The sequence below is a fragment of the Mus musculus genome, chromosome 3, assembly GCF_000001635.26.
Source record: "Mus musculus strain C57BL/6J chromosome 3, GRCm38.p6 C57BL/6J".
NCBI lineage: Eukaryota > Metazoa > Chordata > Mammalia > Rodentia > Muridae > Mus > Mus musculus.
The window spans coordinates 144910025-144933767 of record NC_000069.6 but is presented as its reverse complement, the minus strand read 5'-3'; the positions used below and the strand labels follow the sequence as shown (position 1 = coordinate 144933767).

General features: G+C 39.3%; 1 protein-coding gene across 1 annotated transcript; it reads left to right on the top strand.

Annotated features, from left to right (window-relative positions):
• Positions 1-1238: 1238 nt before the first annotated feature.
• Clca4b (chloride channel accessory 4B) lies at positions 1239-22847 on the top strand. The gene is made up of 14 exons (NM_001033199.3): positions 1239-1433; positions 5103-5243; positions 5422-5569; positions 6535-6643; positions 7589-7766; positions 8412-8630; positions 10784-11011; positions 11748-11925; positions 14406-14512; positions 16939-17154; positions 18146-18413; positions 20349-20519; positions 21556-21789; positions 22243-22847. Exons 1-14 carry the CDS (start codon positions 1269-1271, stop codon positions 22656-22658), a joined length of 2778 nt encoding a protein of 925 aa, NP_001028371.1. The 5' UTR covers positions 1239-1268; the 3' UTR covers positions 22659-22847.
• Positions 22848-23743: the final 896 nt, after the last annotated feature.

Here is a 23743-nt window from a genome sequence, read left to right as displayed (position 1 = left end):
AATTTGCATACTGAAGTGAAAATATGTGACTTGTTATCCTTCATGAGCAACAGCCCCAGCATTCCAGAAAGTTGTCTGCCCATGGCTAGGTGGGGCTTACAGGGTAACTTTAGTTCTTACAGTATGTTCCTGGCATACTCATTTTTCTATAAGGAAGATATAAGGAACTTCTTTATGATAAATTTGACATGGGGAAGTACAAATAAGTTTTTTATGGTTCTTCAGAGAAAATTATTGTTGGTCCAATAAAATGTCTGAGACACAAAGTGAACAGAAGAGGAAATTATTAACACAGTAAAGATACGCTGTTTATCTAAATTGGCAGAACTCAAGCTTCCTTCTAAATATCTATGGACACCCATAGACAACTGCCATGCTCAGCCTAGCTCAGAGAAGCCTTCCTCTGCAGTGACTAGACAGAATGCAGGAACTTGTGGCTACATAAAGTGCTGAGAGTGCATGATGGTTGAAGGTTCAGACCTAAATAAGATATTTACACTGTCCCCTCAAAGGGTCAGGGAACACCACAAGAGGGAACAGAAGGAATGAAGCAGCTGGTTATGAAATCATTCCTTCAGAGCATGACACAGACATTGCAATCATGATCTAACAGGAGATAAGGCTGCCTGCACAGGGTGTCACAAGACTGGGCCTGTCAATCAAGGATCAGGGAGGGGCTCAAGGGGCTTTGTTTCCTGGGCTAACTATAGGCTCTTGATGCTTTCTCATGGAGAGGCTGTCATTGTTTTCAGTTGTGTACCCATGATGAGCTCACTGGCCTCCAACATAGATTCCTGAGCCGTGGCTTCATAGATGGCCCTAACTGAACTTCAGGTCACAAAGCAACAAAAAGATGTGCATGTGGCAAACAGACTTGTAGGGGGGGGTATGACTGGAGAAGTGGAAAAAGTAAGGAGAATGTGTTATATATTTTCTATCAAAGAACAAATCCAGTTATATAAATAAATAAATAAATAAATAAATAAATAAATAAATCTGTGTTTATGCTTAGGAAATTAACTGAAAATGGGAAGCAATGTACTATGTCTCAAGAAGAAAGGCTGCTATGTATTTTATAATTTTCTGATACCTTTAAATATTACCAAGCAAAAAACCAATTTTATAACCCTGCTATGTGATTTCTGTACATGAACATTGACCTTTAAACAGTCACCATCCCACAATCAGCTAACAGGTGATTTTTAGGAGTATATATAGACCTGCCAAGAGACACAGAGAAAGAGAGGCCTCTGGGTGACCAGGCTGGAATGATGGCTTTCTCCAGAGGGCCTGTTTTCCTCCTCTTCCTCTTGTACCTGCTTTGGGGGTCAGACACTTCCTTGATAAAGCTGAATGGGAATGGTTATGAAGACATCATTATTGCCATTGATCCTGCTGTGCCAGAAGATACAACAATAATTGAACACATAAAGGTAAGAAAATCAGGCTTTCTCCTATTTGAGTTATGAAGAATAAAAAGGTTAATAGTAATAGTAAGAGTTACTGTGGAAACCTATGAATGCTTTGAGAAGTTTGAAAACAGAGCAGACAGTTTTGGAAGGTATGGAGTGAGATGAAAGCTCTAAGACATTCCAGATGAAGGTTGTAGAGGTTCTAGAAGAGATATGAACTTCTCACCTTAAGATCAAAGACAATGCAGAGAGCCTCTGTGATCTCAGCTTCCTTGTCTGTCATTTAGAAGTTGGATTCTTGTTCTGCTTTTGTAATTTACTTATTTATTGTGTGTGCATACACATATGCTTGTTGAACCATTGAGGAAAGAGAAGTAACTTAAAAGAGAAAGGAATTATGGGTATGCCTTCTTTTCCAGGTCCTCACAGTAATATCAGAGTGAGTGGGAGAGTAGGTATGAGGTTAGTAGGTTACTGTGGAGCACGCTGCCTCAGAAGAGCAAGGCAAAGCAGAGCACAGCTGTCATAGGCAAGAGTGTAAGTCACTGTTTCCTGCAGGGAAGCCCTCAGAGAAACCCCACTCATGATATGACATGTGAGCAGACGCCAAGACGAGAGCCTTATGTGGGTAATAGCAGGTCACATAATCAAGGAAACAGTGAATAAGCTGGAGGGAGGGTGTCTGTCTTACACTGAAGCTGGGAGAGGCTTATGCACAGAGGCAGAGCCCAGACCTTTGGAAAGTAATGAGACTCCATGAAAGAGCTTAGTGGAGGATGTGGACACTTTGGGGTCTATTCTATGACTGCTCTGTCTACCTGAAACCATAGAAGGCTCACTCATATCACATCACTGTATGATTGCAGGATAGGGGTGAAGAAGGAGCCAGGCTGTGGTTATGAACAGGAGCATTGCCTGGGACAAGGAGGTGTGAGGAGTGATTCAAGTGATGCTGAACATATTTTGAAAGCATGAAAGACAACACTCTTGTTGGTTTATTCTTGTGTGGAACGGAGAAGGTAGAGAGGAAATGTTAAGAGGCAAGGCAAACTTTCCAACTTTGGCTTAACTACTTGTAGAGAACTTTCATCAGCTGGGAAGGGAAACTACAACAAAGAGCTGTGCCTGGGGAGGAGGAGCTCGAGGTGGTTACAGATTGAGGAGATTTTTGACATCCATGTAGAAGAGACAGACCTCTGAATCCATGGAGAGATGTAAAATGTGAACTTAGATGAAAATTAGAGATGACCAGTGTGTGGAGGGTGTGAGCCCACCAAGTGGTTGCAAACAGAGGGAGAGGCCCCCTCACTAATCCTAGGACTTTAGTTTGATAAAGTCTCTTCCAACTCCAACATTCCATGTAAAGACTGCCATTTCAGCTACATGATCATTTCTCACGTCCTCAGGAGCAACATCCACAACTTCTACTTGGTTTGGGGTCGTCCCCACTGGGCCCCAATGCTCGTTGTTGAGCTCCCTGCTGGGCATGAACTGAATTTTCCTTATGATTTCAGTTGGCTTCCACTTGCCATGCATTCTCTGTCACCCACCCATCAGCTCAGAGGTGTCGTACCTGGTGTCCTTTGAACTCTAAAAGATAAAACATATTTTTCCCATAGAATACAAAGACCAGACTGTCAATGGTGGATTCTTGTTGTACAGGAATAAATGATTGGCTTCAAATTTTTTTGAATTCAGAAAATGGATATTTGATAAGACTATTTTTAGAGACCTAAAAGAATTCTCAGCATAGTCTTCTATTGAATATTACAAGTACAAATTCAATCCTTTGCCAACATGTCTATAGTTTAGTGGCTTTTGACACTTAGCCTTTTACAAAGTCTTCTCTCATCAGAAGATCACTTGCTCTCCTCTACTTATACAATGATTTTGGAAAACTCTTATAATTGATGGGTTGATATTCTCCATTATCAAGTTTCTTTTGTATTTTATGTTCAGGATCCTTTGGGATTTAAAACCTGACCACTTCTGCAAACACTGATATTTCAGGTTTTTAATTTTTTTAAGTCTAAAACATTATTGGAATTCTGGGGAGGAACTTAGAATGAATACAATAGGACTTTGGTTAGAAAACTTTGAGAAACCCTTATTAAGCACCCAGTATCAGTGAAGATGAAAGTTATCTACAATGTCTCTGATAGCTCTCCATGACCTACAAACACACCCCTATCTAAGAAAGCCAGTTGAGTCATGGGGACTCTCAAGGAAATGCAGTCCCTTGGAGTTATACAATATACAACCTACACAGTTGTACACAGCAAGCCTACTGGTCCAATTAATAACTCAGTTTGAACCACTACCACTCTGTTCTCATATGTACAGAGAGTACTCTCTTCCTGAAGCCTAAATATCTCTCGTTTTGAAAAGTGGCATCCAGGGAAAAAGAGAATTATTTTATCCTCCTTCTGTGTGTGCTAAACAGCTTCTGAGCCACTGTAGAGTTCTTCACAAACTTGCTGTACTGGACCTTCATTCTCTAGACTCTGACACTGATTAATCTCTCAACTAATCTCTAATCAGCTTGCTGATTCTTTAAAATGCATGTGAGTCAGAGTGTTGGACTCTCAGAGGGCAGCAGGGTGAGAGATGGAGGCCTTCAGGAGCAGTGGGCTTTTGATAAAGCTGCAAGTATCAGAGGGGTCTGTCCTGATAGAAAAAGCAGTGGAGATGCAGAAAGCTTCTGTGAAATGAAGATATTTTTGCTTTTATTTATTTTATTTTATATTTGTTTATGTTTTACTTCCCTCTGAGAAGCCTGGTTATAAGGAACCTTAATTGCTTTTCATCTGTGTTTCTCTTTATTAGATATTGATAATGTTGAGAGAGAAATCCCCTAACAAATTGCAGTAGCTTTGGACTCCAGATACTGGGAGAGAATGTGTATTTTCACATTGAAGGCAGAGTAACAATTCTGTGTTGATATTTTTTTTTTACATGTGCTATGGAATTTCTATTACCTTGCCCTCCAAGGGTCCAACATTCCCACCTCTTCCAAGAGTATAGAAAGAAAACCCCAAGCCGGGCGTGGTGGCTCACACCTTTAATCCAAGCACTTGAGAGATAGAGGCAGGCTGATTTCTGAGTTTGAGACCAGCCTGGTCTACAAAGGGAGTTCCAGGACAGCCGGGGCTATACAGAGAAACCCTGTCTCAAAAAAAGAAAACAAAACAAACAAACAAATACAAAGAAAACCCTATCCTTTTAACCGTTCCTGTGAGCTATTCTCCTTAGCTTGCATTTGCTAGAGCTGTTTTGGTTTATTTCTTGAAATTAGGAGTGTCTTTAGATTACTAAAGATATGGTCACCAGGCTTCAGACATTCCATAAGCCAACCAAAAAGTCTTCACACAAATATTAGATGCGAATAAATTACTCTAAACACGAGGTATATAACTACATCAATCAATTATTGTAATCACCAAGTACATGCCTCAAGCTGTCTTGTGAGGTGAGATGATGGATACCCAGAAGCCTTTGCAGGTGCTGATGAGGGGAGTTATGGATTGACAGAGGTCAGGTTAGAAGGATGGGCAGAGCCTGCTGAGGAATGAGCTTGATGCATGGCTCCTTTTGTAATAACAGCTTAACAGGGTTCACCAGAGAAGTGCACCTAAGACATGACTCCATTCTCATGTTCATTTTTACCTATCTATTTCCCTTTGATAATAGGGAATGGTGACTAAAGCATCTACATACCTTTTTGAAGCTACAGAAAAAAGATTTTTCTTCAAAAATGTGTCTATATTAATTCCTGAGAGTTGGAAAAACAGTTCCCAGTACAGAAGGCCAAAACAGGAGAGTTACAAGCATGTAAGTATCAAATTTTTTTCTTTTTTTTTCTTTTTTTTTTTTTTTTTTTGTCGAACAACAACAAAAAAAGTATTTTCTGGTGCTTGCTAGTTCTCCTACACATTTATTGATTCAGAGTTATTTTAACTACTGTCGTTTCTGTTCTTCAAGTGTTAACAATCTTTTTAAACTTTCTCAGGCTGACATTAAAGTGGCACCTCCCGCCTTCGAGGGCAGAGATGAGCCCTACACCAGGCAGTTCACACAGTGTGAAGAGAAAGCAGAATACATTCACTTCACCCCTGACTTTGTACTGGGGAGAAAACAAGTTGAATATGGAGATTCAGGTGGGGAATTTGGCTAAAGCATTGCATGATTGCGACATGTAACTCTATACTCTATTAAATAAGCAGACTGGAGCAGAAACCCTTGGCTCCAAATCTTGATTCCTCTATTAGCTTTGTGACATTAAACAATTGGCTTAATTTAAAGTACTTATTTGAAGTCATTTAAATTTTCTCAAAATTCAACAAATTCTTGATGCACTAGCCAATGTAACCAACATAATCTATAATAGCATATCTATATCTTTCTTCAATATCAACTCTTCAGGAGCATTTTTAGTCAGTTTTTTTTTCCACTAAAGTTGCACCCTCGAAATATCTACACAGCAGAGTTTTGTATATCTGATTAGGCTGTACAGGGTTGGTACTTGGCAAGCCATAAACTAAAAACCTTTGACACACCAAGAAATGAAAATCAAATCCTAGTTTACTGTGACTGTGGCATATGCTCCATAATGTCTCATTGATTTAACATGCTATGGTATAAAAATTAATATTCCATACAGCAATGAATATCCTTTAATACAAAAGCATTTTTATGTACAAAATAAAAAAATTTAGGATTTACAGTAAACCTAAACCCAAATGGAAACTCTCTCTCTCTTCAACCTCTGTCTTCTCTCTTCTCTCTCTCCTCTCTCTTCTCTCTCTTCTCTCTTCTCTCTCCTCTCTCTCCTCTCTCTCTTCTCTCTTCTCTCTCCTCTTCTTCTCTCTGTTCTCTCTTTCTCCTCTCTCTCTCTCTGTCTCCATTTCTGTCTCTCCCTCTCTCTTCAGGAGTGATGTAAAGGCAAAGAACAACTTGAGAGTCAGTTCTTGCCCCTTCCACATGGGGTTCAAGACTGAACTCTGGTTGTCATGTTTGGTGGCAAGCACTTTTGCCCACTGAACCATCACGGTGGCCTGGAAATTTTTGAGATATAAAATTTACCAATCAAATTATGACTATGTATTTCAAAAATGTCTTACAGGAAAACTGTTGGTCCATGAATGGGCCCACCTTCGCTGGGGAGTATTTGATGAGTACAACGAAGACCAGCCATTCTACAGTGCTTCATCAAAGAAAATCGAAGCAACAAGGCATGGCATGACCCCTAAGTACCTTTAAATGACCTCTGGCTTTTAACTGCTCTATAGTCCTTTCCAATGACAAGCATCCATATTTTCTTCCAAGGCAGATAACAGATGCAATATCACAAGCCTATTTTATTCTTATTTTAGGGCATTCTCCTTGAAGACAATGACTATCTGTGTAAAAATATACATAGCCTCAATGTGAATCACTTGTTTGGCATTTTGACACTTTTTATTTACACATCTCTCCCAGACCTGCCAGAACTCATTAAGAATTCACTTACTGATTTGAACTGCAAGCCAATGGGATGAGCTGTGGCTAAAGTCTAGTGTATCTGTTCTGATCACTGCCGGCTATGACTCTCCCATGGAACAGCACACATCAATCCTTCTTTATTCCATTGCCTTTCTTGGCAGACCCTCATTCTCTGAGTTCAGTCACATTGTCGTCTGGATAAAATGATGCTCCTTGATTAGGCAAAGAACATGTAGTTATGTGATGCCACTCTTCAAGGATGTCTTTCTGGAAAAGAAGACCACACTGCACACCAAGAATAATTGGTCCACTGGTTTTGTCAACCAAGTGTCTACAGAGAGTTGGTCCAAGGCCAGCTGCAGGAATGTCTAAGGGAAAGACCCACCCATAGCTTTCATCCCAGTGGAGAGCCCCACTGTGTGTGACTGGAGTCCCACTGTGTGTGACTGGAGTCCCACTGTGTGTGACTGGAGATACCCCTTTGGCTTTGTTTTCTTCTTCTTCTTTTTTTATTTTCATTACAGTTTCTTGAAAATTGAATGATTACTTTGATTGGCTCTCTTAAGCTTTGCCAGCAGTGGAGGAAGGTCCTGGCAGCTACACAACAAATATCGTGCCACAAAGCTCAGTGGGAGCAGGACCACTTTTCAAAAGAATGACTAAGTTTTCTATTGGATTCACTTCCATATTTTCAGGTGCTCCACAGGTATCACGGGTATGAATAGAGTCCATACATGCCAAGGGGGCAGCTGTATAACCAGAAGGTGCAGAACTAATTCCACCACAAAGTTATATGAAAAGGATTGTCAGTTCTTCCCAGATAAAGTTCAATCAGAAAAGGCATCCATAATGTTCATGCAAAGTATCGATTCTGTAAGTATACCAGTCACTGTGTCCAGAATCTATAATCAAAGGATTTGTCTAATATCATTGATTTTAAAATAACCATGATGATGATGATGGTGATGATGAAAATAAAATTTAAAAACTACACATTGCTAGGCAAGTGTTATACCTGAGGTATTACAGATGTTAAGCATGACATGAAGATTAAATATGTTAATATAGAATTCATTGAACATTGATTGACATGCAGTAATTTTTCATCCTCTATTGTACATTAACACTATTGTCTTTTAATAGCTAGATAATTATTAAGTATTACAATGATAAGTCTACTTTAGTGTTAACAGTATTTTACTTGAGCATGCATATTTGCTAAATACTATACATATGCTCCTTTAATTTTTTTTAAAAAACTGTGTTTTCAATTAAAGTTCAACCCTCCCAGATAGCCTCCTTCAGACCACTCCTGAGCCCCCACCCCCACTCTCAACAACCACTTTTTCTTTGATAGCTATTGTTACATACATTCATAGCAAAGTATCAACTATAGCCACTTTGCTAGGTCAGCATAATTACTTTTAATTTCTAACACAGGACATACTTTTGCTTTGTTTTCCAGGTCATTTTTTAATACATGAAATAGTAATTTTCTACAATTTACTACACTTTTAGGTGACTGAGTTCTGTAAAAAAGAAAACCATAATCGAGAGGCTCCAACTCTACATAATGAAAAGTGCCAATGGAGAAGCACTTGGGAAGTAATCAGCAGTTCTGAGGATTTTAACAGCAGCACGCCCATGGAGACACCACCGGCTCCACCCTTCTTCTCCCTGCTGAGGATCAGTGAGAGAATTGTGTGCCTAGTTCTTGATGTGTCAGGGAGTATGAGTGTAAGTTCCTGGGCTCTTTTACGTTTGTTTGTTTTTGTTTTTATTTTGAGTATAGAAATGTACTTGAGGGGGCTGGTGAGATGGCTCAGTGGGTAAGAGCACCCGACTGCTCTTCCGAAGGTCCAGAGTTCAAATCCCAGCAACCACATGGTGGCTCACAACCATCCGTAACAAGATCTGACTCCCTCTTCTGGTGTGTCTGAAGACAGCTACAGTGTACTTACATATAATAATAAAATAAATCTTTAAAAAAAAAAAAAAAAAAAAAAAAAAAAAAAAAAAAAGAAATGTACTTGAGAAATTTATAGTTTATCAAGGATGAGCAATGGAAGTATGTTCTTGTAATCCTAGCATTTGGGAGACTAGGCAAGTTCAAAGTCAGTTGGGTTGCATAGTATGACCCTTTCTTATAAAATAAACCAAAAAAGTAGATATAGTAACAGTTAAGAAATGTGTTTTTTTTCTCTATGTCTCAGCTTCACCTACCTAAGTAAATAATTCCTGTCCTCTACAATTTAGTAGAGACACACATTTTCACTAAGAGAAGGGCTGGGCTCTAGAGGTGCTGTATAGGAGCTCATCTTTTGCCAATGCCAAAACTCCCTTTTGCATATCTCTGGTTCTGTGTATTTTACTGATACTGCCTGTGCCTCTCCAGACCAGACTGAGTTTCACTCAGAACTAGAAGCTTTTGAGATCCAGAGAACATAATATATTTGTGACCAATAGGAAGCTGCTAAAGTGAATATGAACTACAAACAAGCAGGTGTTATGTGAGAAAGCACTGAGTGACTGCACTGTGTGGTGGGACAGGCATGCTAAGGCAGAAATTAAAGCATCAGCAAGGAAGGGAAAGTTGCTATTGAAAGGGCAAAGAATGGCAGGGACTGACAAGGTGAGCCACAGTGGCATGGGATTTCATGGAAGACAGAACATTCAAAATCACTACACACAGGTAGCCCAAGAAATGTCACTGAGGAGAGAAGAGACTGCCCATTGAGAGATGAATAGAGTACCCCAGATAGGGTCCTGGTAGATTTGTGTTTAAAAAAAAATGGTGTGATGGCTCAGCAGGTAAAATAGTCTATCAATATGAGTTCAAGAATCAGAAGAAAACTGACTCCCCAAAACTATCTTCTGAACTCCACATGGACTCCATCACACACACACACACACACACACACACACACACACACACACACACACCAATAATAATAATAAATGATGATAATGATGTTTATGATAAAGGTAGAAGAGATCTCTCAGTGGACAAAGGTGCTTTTGGCTAACCCTAACAACGTGAGTTCAAGCTCTGGAATTCAAATGATGCAAGGCCAGCACTGAGTCCTTGTAGTTGTCCTCTCACCTCTACATATATACCATAACATGTGTGCTGTGGTATAAGTATCCTTGTACTCCTACAAGCTCACCATTCCAAAAAAAAAAGTAATAAAAATCAGATGATAAAATGATAGATGAACAAGCAAGACAAAATTGTAGATATGTAGGAGTGGTGATTTGGTTGGAGACGTTCTCAAACCAGTTTGGGTATGGGTTGCAGGGAGGATCTAGAGGAAATCAATGTGTGACGTGTACATCCTGGGCAGTCATCTCGTTAAGAGAGTCATGGTTACCAGTGAGTCACAAGAAAGCCAATGCAGTTGCCCCACTGACAGAGAATCACAGGAAAGGTTAAAAGTAGAAGGGGCAGAGTAGGTGGCCTTCTCAGAGGTAATGGTCACTCAGCAGGCTCCTTGCTGAGCTACACAGCTCAGCTATGCTTGGAGACCAAGAGAGTCTGGTTGACTCAAACCTGGGTGACAAGTTTATATTAACAGGAGTGATTATGGGGTTAACAGTGGTGCTAAGGTGTGAATCATTGCCTTAGCTTCAACCCAAGCCCCACCTTTAACTTGGTTACTTAACCACTGGAAGCAGCCTCTAGGAGAAAGCTATGAACTTCTTCATGTGCCCCATGTTACTTATAACCACACTTATTAATTTGCCAGATAAAATTATAATTGCTTTCTTCCATAGGTACAAATTAATAATTATCCAGTTCTTGTCAATAAACCCTAAGCAATTTTTATGAAATCTGCTCTCATCTTCCAGTTGAAAAACACTCATTTCTTTTCTTATCATTTTTCACTCAGTCTTCTGACCGTCTGAATAGAATGAACCAAGCAGCAAAATACTTTCTAAGCCAGATAATTGAAAATAGGTCCTGGGTAGGGATGGTGCACTTTAGTAGCCAGGCCACTATTGTGCATGAGCTGATCCAAATGAACAGTGACATCGAGAGAAACAAGCTCTTGCAAACTTTACCTACAAGTGCCATTGGAGGGACGTCCATCTGCTCTGGAATCAAGACTGCATTTCAGGTGAAAATCCCACTGCACATGTATTTTGATCTTAGTTTTGTTTTTAGAACAAAGTGAAGTTCTACTGTTCTTACTTGTCTCTTGATTTTAGCATAACTAATCTTAAGAGGTTCTAGACAAAACACACAGGAAAAAAATTTTTGATGTATATGCTATCTTAGCACTTGGAAATCAAGGCACAGGGATAAAATTTTCAACATCATCTTTGCGTAGATCATCTGAGGCCAGCATGGGATGAATGAGACTCTGTCTCATCTGCAATTTCAACATACTTAGACCATTAGATCCCTGCTATCTAAATATTTAAGAGATTCCTAATTGCGACTCCATTGCCTTTTAGTGCTAGTGTGGTTGCTCATTGCACCTGGCTGTATATATAACAGATTTTGTATAAACCAACTGGTTTGTCAGAGGATATCAGGCAAAGACAATGGGTTCCATATTTTACGTATCTATTGGCCTGGGCTTTCCTGGATCAGATGTTATTTAGTCCATGTGAATTTTTCTAATTCCTGATCCCACCAATCTTTTAGTTAAAAAATTATCCCCTGTATTTTGGGGAGGAGGACAGAAAATTTGTTTATATTCTCCAAGGATTATTGAACATAAACTCCATGATTCTAAAACAGAAATTATCTCTATTCTATACTTTTTCTATAGTTTATTTTTTCTAACTTTCCATCAGGACAGCTAATCTAGTATGATATGATAATGGTATTCTAAATTATGCTTGCAGGTATTTAAAAATGGAGAATACCAAACAGATGGGACTGAGATCTTGCTGTTGAGTGATGGGGAGGACAGCACAGCCAAAGACTGTATTGACGAGGTGAAAGACAGCGGGTCCATAGTTCATTTCATTGCCTTGGGACCATCGGCTGACTTAGCTGTAACAAACATGAGCATTTTAACAGGTAACACATCATCTCTACATCTCAGACTTTCAGTTGTTGTGTATAAATGTAGAGCTGATGTTCAACTACTTCTAAGCTCAACTTTGCAAGAGCCAAGTCAAGGATTGGAGAACAGAGTCAAACAGACCCAACCTCTGTTCTCATCACATTCTCTTTCCAGTTGGCTGGAAAAGACACATAAGGCAGCAAATTTAAACACATAGATCACATTTCTTCATAACAGGAAGAATACAAAATAAAATTTAATTGAGACTTACAAGCCTTCTATGCTCCCAAAATGTTGTAGTGGGGAAGGAGAGGAAAGGAGTTATATGGAATCAAATGGCTCCCAAGACAGGGCTTGAACAAAGTCTGGGATTTTCAGGACTAAAGACAATGAGAACATTCAAACTATGGTAACTTATCTAACATTAACTAAGGTAACTTATTTTAATATACAGATGTGATGAAAACTGATTACATGCTCCTAGTATCTTCCTAACATAGTAGAGTAAACAAATCCAATAGTATGAATATTAATTATTATGCTAGTTTGGCTTTCATGACACCAAGTATATATAATTGGGGATATTTTTTGACTGGCTATACAATCTCCTACCATTCCAAACACTTTATGAGCATTTAACAATATTTTTCTCTCACAAATATTCTCACCAATACTCAGGTTTTGTCAAGATACCTTGATACAGCAATTCTTTCATTTTTCAGTTTTCTGCTTCTAATCTATTTTTTCTGACAAAAATATAGATAATGTGAATAAGAGTTGATAATTCCCCTAAAGGGCTATACAACAATCTGTGAACTTAAATATACAGAATCTAGTGCCTTTCATAATTACAACCAGATGAAGTACCTCATGCAACTGAGGTTTCCATACTAAGATAATAAAGTGGGTTTTGCTTCACAGTTATGATATATTAAATTAACCTAACATCTCAGAGATGACCTTAATAGCTTTCTGAAAATTTAATTTAACCCATATGGAAATTTTGACTTTATTTGAACTGTTTTTTTTCTTATTATTGGGTATTTATTTCATTTAAATTTCCAATGCTATCCCAAAAGTCCCCCACATGCTCCCCCACCCACTCCCCCACCCACCCACTCCCACTTCTTGGCCCTGGCGTTCCCCTGTACTGAGGCATATAAAGTTTGCACAACCAATGGGCCTCTCTTTCTACTGATGGCCGACTAGGCCATCTTCTGATTCATATGTAGCTAGAGACACGAGCACCGGGGGGTACTGGTTAGTTCATATTTTTGTTCCACCTATAGGATTGCAGGTCCCTTTAGCTCCTTGGGTACTTTCTCTAGCTTCTCCATTGGGGGCCCTGTGATCCATCCAAGAGCTGACTGTGAGCATCCACTTCTGTGTTTGCTAGGCCCCGGCATCGTCTCACAAGAGACAGCTATATCTGAGTCCTTTCAGCAAAATCTTGCTAGTGTATGCAATGGTGTCAGCATTTGGAAGCTGATTATGGGAAGGATCCCCGGATATGGCAGTCTCTAGATGGTCCATCCTTTTGTCTCAGCTCCAAACTTTGTCTCTGTAACTCCTTCCATGGGTGTTTTGTTCCCAATTCTAAGAAGGGGCAAAGTGTCCACACTTTGCTCTTCGTTCTTCTTGAGTTTCATGCGTTTAGCAAATTGTATCTTATATCTTGGGTATCCTAAGTTTCTGGGCTAATATCCACTTATCAGTGAGTACATATTTTGCGAGTTCTTTTGTGATTGTGTTACCTCACTCAGGATGATGCCCTCCAGGTCCATCCATTTGCCTAGGAATTTCATAAATTTTAATAGCTGAGTAGTACTCCATTGTGTAAATGTACCACATTTTCTGTATCTATTCCTCTGTTGAGGGGCATCTGGGTGCTTTCCAGCTTCTGACTATTATAAATAAGGCTGCTATGAACATAGTGGAGCATGTGTCCTTCTACCGGTTGGAACATCTTCTGGATATATTCCCAGGAGAAGTATTGGGGGATCCTCCGGTAGTACACCTGTCCAATTTTCTGAGGAACCGCCAGACTGATTTCCAGAGTGGTTTTACAAGCTTGCAATCCCACCAACAATGGAGGAGTGATCCTCTTTCTCCACATCCTCGCCAGCATCTGCTGTCTCTTGAATTTTTGATCTTAGCAATTCTGACTGGTGTGAGGTGAAATCTCAGGGTTGTTTTGATTTGCATTTCCCTATGATTAAGGATGTTGAACATTTTTTCAGGTGCTTCACAGTCATTCAGTATTCCTCAGGTGAGAATTCTTTGTTTAGCTCTGAGCCCCATTTTTTAATGGGTTATATGATTTTCTGGAGTCTACCTTCTTGAGTTCTTTATATATATTGGATATTAGTCCCCTATCTGATTTAGGGTAGGTAAAGATCCTTTCCCTTATTTGAACTGTTACACTGTTAATCATTAAATTATAATAAGAGCTGTTGTTCTACAAAACAATGGAGCATATTCATTCATAATTTAGGTGGAAACCATAAGCTTGCTACAGATGAAGCCCAGAACAATGGACTCATTGATGCTTTCGGGGCCCTGGCTTCAGAAAATACTGATATCACCCAGAAGTCACTTCAGGTCAGTGTTTTCCCATCCCTAGAGATTTTGTGGTTGCCTTTTCCATAACCAAGGAAAGGTGTAAGGGCAGAGTACATGAAACCAGCCATAAAGGAAACATTTAAGAGAGAGATGTTCAAGACGTTAGGTGTTGGTTTGTGTTTTTTGGTTTGGTTTGGTTCAGTTTGGTTTTCAATATGTAGAGTAGTAGAAATAAAATTCTATTTTGCTCATTTGAGATATTTGTGGTAAGTTCTGTAATAGAAAAGAAAAAGAAAACACAAATATTCAAAGTTGATCTGGATTCATATGCATGATGGGTGAAAATGCCAGAGGTAAACAGTGACCAGTTAGAAGCATGGTGCAGTCATGTGAGTTGAGGAGAAGTTGGGTTTTGAGATGGCATCTGGAATACAAAGGAAACCCTGCTACCACATCTATTTCTCCTAATGCCATTGTGGGACCAACATGTCTTTGGTTTCTGAAACTTTGCTGATGAAGAAACAATAAATGGTATTTTCATTCAAAAGTTTCCCGTATCCATTGAGAGACTTGCCAGCTTAATCTGGGAGTGAGATTTTAGACAACAGAGTGATGCTTCAAAGAATTGTCTTGATCCTATCAAGACTGAAGGTGTTGGGGTGTTGATATCTAGGATAGAGTACATTCATTCTATTGTTCCTAAAAGAGCAGCCCTAGGATGCACCCTCATGGATAAAGCTGGATATTCTTGGACTTCCTGTTAGGTGAAATAAACTGAGCACAGAAAATGAGGTGCATTATCTCATGTGCACCTGAAATTCAAAAAGGCTGAATGCACAAAGTAAAGATAAAACATAAGGCCATAATTGGCATCAGCTAATAAGATGTTTGAGGAAGAGATATAGACACAAACTTTCAGTTAAATAATAAGGGAGCCTACGAGATGTATTACATAAACATAGTGACAACTACAATTAATAGCATTTTATTCTATTTGAGGGAATAGATTAGAAAGTGGATTTAAATAAAAAGGTGAGTTGTGAGGAAACCCTTGGGTTAATTAGTTTAATTTAGCCCATTTATAGTGTTTCAAAATACTATGGTTACATGACAAATATGCAATTTTATAACCAAAAGAAAAATTAAGACTTTGACTCTCTCTGCTACAAACTGTCAATGTAGATAAATGGCTCCTCTATGGATCCTCTCAGAAGAGACCCTATAGTTTACTTTCTCTCTTCTAAGGATCCGTACCTTCAAAAATCAGTTTCCCTCCAAGGATATACCCCATATCCAAAGCTTCACTTTCAGTTCAATGCAAAAACATAAAGATTCCACATTAGCAATCTCCCCAAAATTATTTATCTCAATTATCTTTCATGCCTTCCTACAGAATGAATGTACAGCCTCTAACATGCTAGGTAACCTTCCTTCGAATGAGCTGTGTCTCAGCTACAGACCTGTCTTTGTGTCACTGTGTGAGCTTTTACTCTGTTCCAGTTAGAATACTCTAATCACCCAAAGTATTATCTTTCCAGTCATCAGTGAGATGAATAAAGCACATGTCACATACACACACTCTCTACACTAATTCTCTGTGGCTTTGAGCATCCTTTATAGCCAACAGTCAACAGCAGCATTTTCCAGAAAATACCCAAGTATAGCAAAAAAAAAAAAAAAAAAAAAAAAAAAACCCTTCAACTGATTGCATTAATCAGGGTTCTCTAGAGTCAAAGAACTTATGAATAGTCTCTATATAGTAAAGGAATTTATTGATGACTTACAGTCTGCAGTACAATTCCCAACAATGGTTCAGTAGTAGCTGTGAATGGAAGTCCAATGATCTAGCAGTTACTCAATCCCACACAGCAAACAGGCGAGGGAGCAAGAGCGAGACTCCCTTCTTCCAGTGTCCTTATATTGTCTCCAGCAGAAGGTAGAGCCCAGAGTAAAGGTGTGTTCCACCACACCTTTAATCCCAGATGACCTTGAACTCAGAGGTCTCCCTGTTTTAATCTTCTGGAATCCATAGCCACTATGCCTCAAGATCTCCATACCAAGATCCAGATCAGAACCTTTTATCTCCCATCCTCCAGATTGGGGTCACTGGTGGGCCTTCCAATTCTGGATTTTAGTTCATTCCAAATATAGTCAAGTTGACAACCAGGAATAGCCACTACACTGATGTTTCCTCTTTAGATCATCTCTTCTACCCTGTCCTGTCTTCAGGGTCTGCATTACCAACCTTGCAACTGTCACAAGCCAAGAAGCCTTCAGAAAGTTGGCAAATCTATTCGGAGGGAAGGGGTATAAGGGAGGGAGTGAGGAGAAAGCAAAGGTAAAACTGTTTTCAGATCAAATATGAGGAATTATCTAGAAAAGAGAATAAAACTTTTGTCTTATGTAATAATTAAGGGTTTTTTTTTCTTTTCTTGTGTTTGGTTGTTTGTTTTACATTTCTACAGCTTGAAAGTAAGGGTGCCATACTGAATAATAGCCTCTGGCTGAATGACACTGTTGTAATTGACAGCACCGTGGGAAGGGACACATTCTTTCTTGTCACCTGGAGCAAACAAGCCCCTGCCATTTATCTCAGGGATCCCAAAGGAACACAAACCACCAATTTCACAATGGACTTTGTTTCCAAAATGGCCTATCTCAGTATCCCAGGAACAGCTGAGGTAAGCCACTAGCTAGCATTTGAATTTCCCCCTAAAGATATTCTTGCAAGGAGGCTCTAAGCACATCATAAATGTGAGTACAATAACTTTACCATCTTCAAAATGAAAGTGAAATGTATGTACTTTCCTTACCTGTGTGATCCTGAGAGCTATAAAAGGAAAAGAAGCCTTGGGTTGATAGAAAACAGAAGGCATCTGAGAACAGGAAGGAAGAAAGTGGAGAGTCCTGGTGACCTGGCATGTCATCTTTTCCAATTCTGCCTGCCATAGTCATGGAATATATGACACTGAGGCCAGAGAATAAGGGCAAAGCAAAGGCAGACTTATCAAAACATTACTTTCCAATTGAGATATCACAAAATGCAAATATCATGCATAACACTCTCTGGGATCCCAGTCTGTCTCAGCTTCAGTACCTGAGGAATCAAGACCTTTCTTTTTTTTTAATTTTTAATATTTTTTATTACGTATTTTCCTCAATTACATTTCCAATGCTATCCCAAAAGTCACCCATACCCTCCCCACCACTTCCCTACCCACCCATTCCCATTTTTTTGGCCCTGGCCTTCCCCTGTACTGGGGCATATAAAGTTTGCCTGTCCAATGGGCCTCTCTTTCCAGTGATGGCCGACTAGGCCATCTTTTGATACATATGCAGCTAGAGTCAAGAGCTCCGGGGTACTGGTTAGTTCATAATGTTGTTCCACCTATAGTGTTGCAGATCCCTTTAGCTCCTTGGGTACTTTCTCTAGCTCCTCCATTGGGGGCCCTGTGATCCATCCAATAGCTGACTGTGAGCATCCACTTCTGTGTTTGTTAGGCCCCGGCATAGTCTCACAAGACCTTTCTAAGAACACTCCACCCAATTTTGTTTTTGTTATTTTTCTTCTTCTATGCTCTATTTTAAAAATCACATAATGGAAAACAAACAAACAAACAAACATGTCGTTGCACACTAAATGCTTGCTGCATGTTTCATTGACAATTTTAGGTGGGCGTTTGGACTTACAACCTGGAAGCCAAAGAAAACTCAGAGATACTAACAATTACAGTAACCTCTCGGGCAGCAAATTCTTCTGTGCCACCAATCTCTGTAAATGCTAAGGTAAACACGGACACTAACACTTTCCCCAGCCCAATGATTGTGTATGCTGAAGTTCTACAAGGGTACACTCCTATCATTGGAGCCCGAGTGACAGCCACCATAGAATCTAACAGTGGGAAGACAGAAGAGCTAGTCCTGCTGGACAACGGTGCAGGTAACCCACAGACTTTTCTGGATAAGCCTATATGTTTATAGTTCCAAATGTGTCATGTGTTCCTGGGGCAGTGGGAACAAGTGCCTGAAGAGTTAACACAGATTAGGAAAGAATAGTAAGACCAGCAGGAAATGCAATTGGACAACATCAAAGTGCTTAGTAAGTGTCCTACGCATGGTACGCTCTCTATATATGTCAGCTACTGCCAAAATGATGTTTGTAATTTCGACAGGCAATAGCTGTCTCCAGCTAAGGCAGGCTCATTCAAAAGATGGAGAACACAAGCCTTCCTTCTAGTTACATGCTTCTTAGGGGAGCATCACCAAAATAGTACTATCAAAGCAGCTGATGCAAGAATTGTCTCATGGGTGGGAGAGAACAACAGAGCCTGGGACCCTGATAGCTGAAGCGAAGGAAGCAAGGGTGATTCCACATAGCTGGAACAAAGCATAGATAGACTCCTGGGAGCAGGGACCCAGGAGAAGCTAGAAGTAGCACAGAGCTGGGGCTGGGCACTGCAGCATCAGATGCCAGTTCTGCCTGGCAAGAAACTAGGAAATGTAATATCTGCTCTGTAGGGAGGTGGGGCAGAAACCCTTTCCCTACACTCTGTGTTCTCCTGTGGGTAGAACCTTGTGTGGAAGTCAGTGAATAAAATGGCCAATCTGGCCCACACATGAATGAGAAAAGACACCCATCAGTGCATTTTATGTCATTCTACAAACTTGTCTTCAGTTATATTTGACTGTTCTTGGAGTGAATTCCATGTTTTCTCTCATTACAACAATAATTCTTCAACTATCTCTCCCCAATTCCCAGTCCCTTCTACAGTGCGTGTAACTTCATGCTCCTTGCTTCATTTCTGGGTATTTTACTAGATTACCAGATAAGCAATTAGATCATGGGGAACGAACTAATTTAAAATTCCTTCACTGGAAAAAAAGAAAAAGAAATAGATGGCCGATAGCTGAGGCCAGCACTGCATGCTTCTGTGTACAGAGGAGTCACTTGAAGGACTGCTCAGGTGCTTCCCTAGGTGGTCTGGGGAATCTGCATGTCTGACAATCCCCAGATATTTAGAGGGACACAGATGTGGTTGATACAAGAACATTGTTCTCTCTTCTGTGTAGAATGGGGAAATACATTTTCAACTTATCAGGTGCCCCCTATGCTTATCGTTGTAAGAGAGGACTTATGCTACAACATTTCTTAGATACCCAAGCATTTATTCCTAGAGGAAAATGTTTCTTTTCTCTGTTGAACTACAGATGTAGTAAATGATTTGGAGAACAAAAAGAAAACAAAACAAAGAAAAGAAAAGAAAAGAAAAGAAAAGAAAAGAAAAGAAAAGAGAAGAAAGGAACAGAAGTTGTTGATCATAAAATAAAATAAGTTAATTGCATTATCAATGAGGAATAATGATAATAAAGTCTTGCCTAAGAAACATTTGCCACAGGAAGGGCCTCACATATATAAACAGAAAATAACACGGGAAGATTAATGTAGAGAACTGAAAGTCAATCAATTATAAGAGAAATGATAAGAAGAGTCTTATGACATCTGCATAAGTTGGTAGGGCACAAAGAGATAATATGTTAAAGTAATTATGAAACATACACAATTATAAGTGTGGGTTATCATGTTATATGAGTATATATGTATATATATATATATACATATATATATATATACCAAAGTGAGTCAAGAATACATCATTCAATAATGTATTAATATATATATCAAAGTGAGTCAAGAATACATCATTCAATAATGTATTATTTGGGCAGAAACTGATGGAGATACACTCCATTCTAATGTGAAACTGTAAGCACAGCAACAGACTATGCATTATATAAGGCCATGCATGTGTGACAACACACACCAACCTCTCATCTGTTACAATGATGTAATTCCTTTCTTTATGTTTTTACCAAGGGGCTGATGCTTTCAAGGATGATGGGGTCTACTCCAGGTTCTTCACAGCTTATTCAGTGAATGGCAGGTATAGCTTAAAAGTCCGTGCAGATGGAGGAACAAACTCTGCCAGGAGGAGTTTACGCCACCCATCAAGCAGAGCTGCATACATACCAGGCTGGGTAGTAGATGGTGAGTGGCTCCCAGTATCAGAAACCCAGTGAATCCTTTTTTGTGACTTCATATGGTAGAGGCTACAAACAGTTCAAAATGTAACTACACCCATTTCTAGAGTGAGATTATTACACAATTGTTTCAACGTTAACCCAATCAAAACCTGGCAACCAATAGATGCTGAAAACCTATCAGCTAGTATTTTTAGTATGGAACATCCTTTGACTATCACCAAAATGTATCTACCTTTCAGCTATGAACAGAGGAAATGCTAGGAACAGAAGTGCAGGCCAGTGGGTAGTCTGTCCTCTGTGTTACACTTGAAGACAGAGGAAATGGCCCACTATGCTAGGAACAGAAGTGCAAGCCAGTGGGGCAATCTGTCCTCTGAGTTCCACAGGCGTCCATGATTTTGCACTTTGCTTTTCTGACTCCTTATCTGGAGAGTGGGGAGCTAAGCAATGGAGAAGTTGAGAGCCTTATGTCTTAGCACTGATGGCTTGGAGGGAAGGAAGCCACCCGAGTGTTAAGGACAGAACTAGCTTTGCCTTCCCCAGACACATTTCTAGTCAGAAATAACTTGAGAAATAAAGCAATATTTTTCGTAAGGCGCATGTTAGGGAAGCCTGGTGACACATGCCTGTAATCCCAGGACGTAGGGGACAGAGGCAGGAAGGAGGATAAGAATTTCAAAGTTATCTTGGCTACTTAAGTACATTTGAGGCTAGCCTAGATTTCATACCTGCAGTTTGATATTGGATATATTTTGTTTTGTTAATTCATATAACAAATTACACAACATCCTGATTCAGGGCAGTTTTCACATCACAGCAAGTTATTGTCCAATTTGATTTGATAACATCTTGCTAATAATTCTGGAGGATGAATTTTCCCACAAATGGAATGCTTATGATTGTAGCACATCATAAAAATACAGCCGTGGGAATGAAAAGAGAAAGAAGAAAGGAAAGACAAGGAGGGTCAGGAAGCTGACTGATTGAGTTCTAAAAAGTTTACAGTTCCATCCAATTTAACTAGAGAATTTTAAATGCAGGAGAAATTCAAGGGAACCCACCCAGACCCGAAATGACTGAGGCTACTCAGCCAGTCCTAGAGAATTTCAGCAGGACAGCATCTGGAGGTGCCTTTGTGATGTCCAATGTTCCAATTGGTCCATTGCCTGATCAGTACCCACCAAATCGAATCACAGACCTCCAGGCCACACTCGATGGGGAAGAGATCAGTCTAACATGGACGGCCCCAGGAGATGATTATGATGTTGGAAGAGGTAAGAACAAGAACCCCTGTGGGTTTGACCTAAGTGAGAGATAGGGTGAAGCAAGAGCAGACAGGTCAGTGAGAGGAGAGGACTTATGACTGACAACTCAGACAAGTAGGAATTTTAGGATCTGATGTTTTATAGTTTATGAAACAGGTCTTGATTTTCCTGCACAGCTGTCTTTAAAAGTCAGAACTCGGTTGGGCAATGATGGCACATGCCTTTAATCCCAGCACTTGGGAGGCAGAAGCAGGCAGACTTCACAGGACAGCCAGAACTATACAGAGCAACCCTTTCTCAAAAACCCAAAAATAAATAAATAAATAAAGTCAGAACTCAGCTTTTACAGAAAAATGAATAACACTTTTGATGTGAGTATGACAAACTATTTGTTAAGGTAACTAGAAAGAAATTTAATATGGTGTGATGCAATAACTAACCCACACATAACATTTTTCTCAGTTCAACAGTATATCATAAGAACAAGCGAAAATATCATTGATCTCAGAGACAATTTTAATAATTCTCTTCGGGTTGATACTACTAAACTTACACCAAAAGAAGCCAACTCCAAAGAAACCTTTGCCTTTAAACCAGAAAATATCTCAGAAGAAAATGCAACCTACATATTCATTGCCATTGAAAGTGTCGACAAAAACAATTTGAGTTCGGGACCATCCAACATCGCACAAGTGGCAATGTTCACCCCTCAGGCAGAGCCTGTCCCTGATGAAAGTCCACGTTCATCAGGAGTTAGTATTTCTACTATTGTGCTGTCTGTGGTGGGCTCTGTTGTACTAGTTTGTATTATTGTAAGTACCACTATTTGTATCTTAAAGAACAAAAGGTCCTCATCAGGAGCTGCAACAACATTTTGAAAGGCAACATGAATCAAAAGATATTTCTGAGTTTTTAAAGCATATTCCATGTGATCATGAACTCAAATATCATTTCAAGAGGGTCTAAAAGATACTTTAATCACACCCATTCCATGAGAAACTACCAATATTAATGATTTATAATTTTATTCATTTATCATAGTGATATATAAATCTGGTTTTATATTGATCTCTATGTGTGTTTTTTTTCTGTTGCGGAAGTTTTCTGAAATGATCCTTCAAATTGCCTGAAGAAATTCAAAATCTCTCTTTAAGTAGCCAACATACAATATAAAAGAGAAGATCAACAACATTAACAGGAAAAAAAGGAACTTGCTCTTGGAATTATAAATATAAGTTAATGACATAAGAGTAACTCAAAACCCACAACTCAACTTTGTCATTCTGAAGGTCATACTTGCTTTAATTCATGGATATAAAAGTACTATTTTAATTATTTAACTTTTTTTTTTGTGTATACATATTGTATGTGTATATGCATGTATGTGTGTATATGTGTATATATATATATATGAATAGGTATATATGTGTGTGCATGCATGTATGCATATATGTATGTATCTGCAGTCATGTGGATGTGTGGTTCAGAAGACAATTTGTGGGAATGGGTTTTCTCCTTCCATCCTGTGGGTTCTACAAAACAAACTCCTCTTGTCATGTTTGGCAGCAAGTATCTTTATACTGGACGCAGGACAATACTGTTTTTTAAAGATCAGATACCACTGTTTATATGTCAATATAACCTAAACATCTCATGAAACCCCTCCTACCTATGTGCATTTCATTCATCTTAAGAAGGAATTGTTGAAGCTATAGACTATTGACTTTTTTTCAGAGGAAAAAAGCAACATATGTTAAAGATACATTTTAATCCATCACTCAGACACACAATCTAGGGGTTTCTAGCATATTGATAGAAAGGAGTTAAGGGGAAAATGAAAAGAAGTTGAGAAGTGTATATTCACACATTACAGGTTGTGCTTACAATCCTTCCATGAGACCAAGTTAGCACAAATATGGCTTACTTCACACAACACCAAATGCTGGTGAGGATGTGAAGAAAG

Excerpts from the sequence above, each read along its gene's own strand:
- Clca4b (NM_001033199.3), top strand. The coding sequence starts at position 1,269 with ATGATGGCTTTCTCCAGAGGGCCTGTTTTCCTCCTCTTCCTCTTGTAC. Across the intron at positions 6,644-7,588 it reads AAGAAAATCGAAGCAACAAG|GTGCTCCACAGGTATCACGG; the intron begins GCATGGCATGAC and ends CCATATTTTCAG. Across the intron at positions 18,414-20,348 it reads CCTGCTGGACAACGGTGCAG|GGGCTGATGCTTTCAAGGAT; the intron begins GTAACCCACAGA and ends GTTTTTACCAAG.